The sequence below is a fragment of the Ixodes scapularis genome, unplaced genomic scaffold (assembly GCF_016920785.2).
Source record: "Ixodes scapularis isolate PalLabHiFi unplaced genomic scaffold, ASM1692078v2 PGA_scaffold1__304_contigs__length_218370807, whole genome shotgun sequence".
NCBI classification, from domain to species: Eukaryota; Metazoa; Arthropoda; class Arachnida; order Ixodida; family Ixodidae; genus Ixodes; species Ixodes scapularis.
This window is the reverse complement of record NW_024609846.1, coordinates 165,066,058-165,071,353: the sequence shown is the minus strand read 5'-3', so window position 1 is coordinate 165,071,353 and position 5,296 is coordinate 165,066,058. Positions and strand designations below refer to the sequence as shown.

At 53.6% G+C, this 5,296-nt stretch overlaps 1 protein-coding gene across 1 annotated transcript; it reads left to right on the top strand.

Annotated features, from left to right (window-relative positions):
• Positions 1–1,151: 1,151 nt before the first annotated feature.
• On the top strand, positions 1,152–1,823 carry LOC120839517 (the record flags this gene model as incomplete). Its single annotated transcript, XM_040209806.1, has 1 exon — positions 1,152–1,823. A coding segment is annotated over one exon (672 nt), but the record flags the coding sequence as incomplete, so codon positions are not given.
• Positions 1,824–5,296: the final 3,473 nt, after the last annotated feature.

Sequence of the window (5,296 nt, the reverse complement as noted above, 5' to 3'; positions counted from 1 at the left end):
TCTCTGGAAACGTTTTTAAAACGTTCTATGCGGCTATCCTAGTTAAACCAAAAAGAAAATATAAACGCTTTCAAAGCACGTTTTGAAGCATGCAAAGGAAAAGGACGCCAGGACAACAGTCAAAAGCCGCATGGCCAGCGCATCAACAATGGCGGCGCTCGAGTCAGCGCTAGCTTCCACGACGTGCTGGAACAGAGGCTACGATCGTGATAAAGTTAGCTGAAACCCTTAAACATGGCCCCTCCTGCAATTTTTCATGCAATGATTGTCTGTGGATAGCCCCCCCCCCCCCCCCCCCCCCCCCCCAGCGTTCCGAAACAGTTAGTACGTCGTTAACGCTGGCCATCGGCGATGCAGCAGACGCCGCCGTCATGTCCGTGCATCTTTTGCTTCCGCGCTCTTGCTCCCGCGCCCCTCTCGCTGCTTTTGCTCCCTCGGCTGATTTTTCTCCTGCGCGCCTTTCGGTTAGTCCCGGTCGAGTGCAGTTAGTCCTCAGCATTTGCGCACGGTACCTAGCTCGAACCAGATGGTCTCTTCGGGGAGCAAATTCAGGGGATCAAATGGTGCCGTTAGTCCCTTGAGACCATCTTTTTTCTTAGAGTGTATCTTTTACACCGTTTCACCCTTTCAATCTTCTTCGACGTCTCCCGCCACCTGCACAGACATCCAACGCGGGTCCGCACCCCCTCGATTCGCGGGTTCACAACTCGCGTAACAGACGATGTAGCTGTTGTGTTCACCTAGTTTCGATTTCCACTTCATCTTCTTCACAGTGTTGTAAATAGTTCGATGCTATCATCATACTTCTCTTCTTCATCTTTCTTTGCTTCTATTGGCTCGATCTAATAAAAGGACAGTCTATCAGAACGCTCGGACCAGACTGGTTGCTCACTTCACAGTGTCCCCGTAGCCCGGGACACAACATACATTTCCGGCGACGAAGAGTTCCTGGACCCGATTGTCTTCACCGGCAAGACATCGGCTGCGCCCTTGGTTTCGTCGGCTGGTTCTCGGCGAATTATTCTGTTCGTCCAGCCGCGTCCTTCGGTCATCCCCAGCCACATTCAAGATGGCTGTGCATAGAACGGCCTCCCTCGCAAGCAGAAGGTCATCATCCCATGATGGCGACGTCCGGCGGCAGACTTCCACCAGAGTTCTTGGAAAAACCGGGTACTCCACCCATTCTATGGAAACGTTGGATACGCATTTTTGAGCGATATCTGCTGGCCACTGGCGCTCGAGATTACGACGCCGAACGTCGGCAGGCCATGCGGCTTAACTGTCTCGGCGAAGCAGGCCAACAGATATTCGACTCATTACCAACGCCCGAGAGTGCTGTTGCAACGGCGCCAGCAACGTCGGCAGCAGCAAGCGGCGAACAAACTCGCCGTCCACCGGCGAGAGACATCTACAAAGAGACGGTGCAACTCCTGGAAGCAGAGTTCACTCAACCCGTCGACGTGACTCTGCAACAGCTGCAATTTCACCTTCGTAAGCAACAAGAGGGTGAGTCCCTCAAGGACTTTCTGTCGGCGCTGCGAGCCTTAGCGATTCCGGCAAGTTTTGGGGACCAAGCGCAAGCACAGGTCAGGAAACAGTTCATGATCGGCGTCGCGTCGTCTGAAATGCAAGAGCGAATGGTTCTAGATGCCGCTCTTCCATTCGACGTGGTCCTTCAGACGCTTCTCAACATTGAGCGTGCACGACGTGAAGTTCGGAAATGGACAACGGCATCGACGCCTTCACCGAACTCTTATCGACTTGCAACGTTTCCACCGGAAGTGCAGGCTTCGAAGCAGGATCGTCGACAGAAAGGAGCTTGAGACGGAATCATACACCACCACCGTCTTCAAGAAACTCATCACCTCGAGAGTCTTCCCGTTCGTATACAGTTCTCGCTCTCCCGCAAGGAGTGAACGTGCTGAGAGCCGAAGATCGATATCTCGAAGCACGCGCGACGCACGCGCGCCAGCTATTTCGCCCTGTGCCACCTGTGGCGGTACCGGCCGAAAACAATCGTCTGGAGGTGGACCACGACGGTCTGGACAGCCAGGTCGTAGGTCGGTCCAATTCACGTCTTCGCCTAGCTCGTGGCAAGACCACCCCCCAAGGCGTAACGATCAGAGAATTTATGGACGAACGTGTGCGAACTGCGGACACGGGCTGGAACGTTGCCTGAGTTACGACACGTGCCCAGCCCGGAATCGTTACTGTTACAAGTGTGGTCGTCGTGGTCACTTCGGCGGTGTCTGCAGAAGCACGCCCCCGGGCTATTCACAACGGCCGCGGCGCAAAAAAGTCGAACAGATTCTGTCGGATGACGACGACGACGATGACGAAGACTCAACGCTCGTGAATCACATCACGGGAATGTGCAAACCACGAATCTTCATTACGGTAAAAGTCTTTAAGACGTCACTACCGTTCTTGCTTGATACGGGATCGTCTGTTTCGATAATGGACAAGTCCACATTTATACAGCAGTTCGCAAGCGACGCCAAATTCGTGCCACCCCCTGTCACGTTGCTGAATTTTTTCCGCGAGCCCATCAACGTGTTGGGAGCTTTCACGGCCACAGTTACGTTCAAAACGAGACAGGCACAAGTGCTGTTTTATATTGCGGACAACGGTACGTCGCTACTTGGAATGGACGCTGCGGTAGCACTGGACATTCAAATGAGTGGAGCAGCCAGAACATGCTTCTATACCGACGCTGACGAGCCTGATAAAGCGTCGCGACTGTCAGACCCTCCTTTGGTATCTGAGAAGGCTACTGACAACACGGAAGGTCGACAACCAACACCTTCCCCATCTACAACTGATGTAACCTGCCAGCCCGACGACATGTCTGCGGCGCTGCAAGAAGAGTGGGCGGCGCGTGCCATGCCACAAAAACAAGCGGCAGTGATTCTGCCTACCGCACCCGCATCGGCAACGCAAAGTCCAACACTTCCAGCGTGTTTCGCACGTTTTAATCACCTCTTCACCCCTGGCTTGGGTCGAGTGAAAGGAATCCAATGCAAGGTAAAGATTCGAGCGTCGGTTCCACCGGTTCAACATCGCATGAAGCGAATCCATCAAGCGGCTCGGCAAGCCGTCTCGGAAGAAGTTAAACGCCTAGAACAAGAAGGCGTGATTGAGCGCATTAATGCCTCAGAATGGGTCTCGCCCATTGTGGTAGTGCAGAAGAAAGACGGCACCATTCGGATGTGCGTTGATCTTCGTAGCGCAAACAAAGCGGTTGTAATTGATAGTTACCCGCTTCCTCACATCGAAGAGCTGTTGAACGCTCTACACGGTGCCCATCACTTCTCAAAATTAGACCTCGCGGCTGCTTACCATCAAGTGCCGTTGCACCCAGACAGCCGTGACATAACAGCATTCATCACACACGAAGGGCTGTTCCGCTACAAAAAAGTGTGTTTTGGACTAGCCTCTGCTCCGGCAACGTTCCAGCAGATGATGTCCAAAATCCTGCATGGCTGTCAAGGCGTACTGTTCTACCTTGACGACGTTGTCGTCTTTGGCAAGACTCAACAAGAACATCTGGAACGTATGCAGGAGGTCCTTCAACGTATTTCTGACGCAGGGCTAAAGCTTAACAACAAGTGTGTCTTCGGCGCCCCAGAACTCTCTTTTCTGGGACATAAAATCAGCGGCGCCGGAATTGCTCCTTTGCAACAAAAAGTGGATGCTCTTCAAGCTGCTCCGATCCCAACAGACCTGACGCAGCTAAGGTCCTTCCTGGGCATGGTCGAGTATTACGCACGATTCGTTCCCCACCTTGCGTCTGAGGTGGAACATTTACGCAAGTACCTCCGGAAGGGCACGCCCATTATTTGGGACCAAGCCGCAGACAAGAGCTTCGCTCGAGTGAAGAGGTTGCTTTCGTCTTCAAAAAACACTCAGGATGTTCAATCCAGGCCTACCCATCATTGTGACTACCGATGCTTCGGCGTACGGGCTTGGAGCCGTGCTTCAGCAACTCCACGGCACGGAAGTCCAGAAGGTCGCCTTCGCTTCACGTACGCTGACCCCGGCAGAGCGCAAGTACTCGGCGGGAGAAAGAGAAGCCCTTGCATGCTTGTGAGCGTGTGAAAGATGGCACACGTACCTGCGCGGTCGTCACTTCAAGTTGCGGACAGACCATCAGGCACTCGTTGCACTGTTAAACACCCGAGGAAATGGCCTTCGCCCACTCAGAATTACGCGGTGGTCGACCCGTCTCGTGAAATACAACTTCCAAGTCGAGTACCAGCGGGGCAGTGCAAATCGGGTTCCAGACGCGCTTTCCAGGCTTCCGGTACCAGATGACGAAGGCGGAACACAATTCGACGAAGAGATTGTGTCATTTGTCTCCCTGGACAGTGAATGCGTAACAAAAGCGCAGTTACAAGAGGAAACTGCGGCGGACCCGCTCCTTTCTGCAGTAATGACCTACATCATCTCTGAGTGGCCACCCTGGAGGGCGTTGTCTGCAGATGAGGTCATCCTCCATGATCAGAGAGACACACTCTCGGTGGATAACGGCCTTCTGTTAAGGGGTAAGCAGTTTGTCATCCCAACAAGCATGCGAGCGACGCTGATCGCTAGGGCACACGAAGGTCATGCTGGCATTGTCAGGACGACAACTCGCCTTCGCGAACTTTACTGGTGTCCCCGCATGAACGCGGAGGTGAAGCAGGCAGTTCACGCCTGTGACATCTACAAGACAGCCGACAAGTCCGCGAAGACGGCAACCACGCCTCTGCAACCGGTGCCTCTGCCGGATCGCCCGTGGTCAAAGGTCGGCATCGATATAGTAGGCCCTTTTGAGAGAGCGCCGCCGGCATACCGCTACGTAATCACGTTGGTGGATTACTTCTCTAAATGGCCGGAAGTTCAGTTCTGCGCTGACATCACCAAAAAAACGGTGACTAATTTTCTACATCTGGTGTTTACGCGCGACGGCTATCCCGACAGTCTCGTCTGCGACAATGGGCTCTAGTTCGTTTCTGAGGAATTCAAAACTTTCCTGGCTCATCGGGGAATCAAACACAAGCTTGTCTCTAACTACCATCCACAAGCCAACGGGCAGGTGGAATGATTCAACAGAACCCTCAAGTCCTACATACAGTGCGCAGCACTCGAGAACCGCGCACTGCACGCTGCAGTCCTGGACTACCTTTTCGTCTACCGCTGTACGCCGCACGCCACCACCGGGTTGTCTCCTGCTCTTCTGCTCCACGGTCGCAAGCCAAGACACAGGCTGCACATTTTGGGTCTCTCCTACACAGAGTTCCTCAAGAACCCGTTT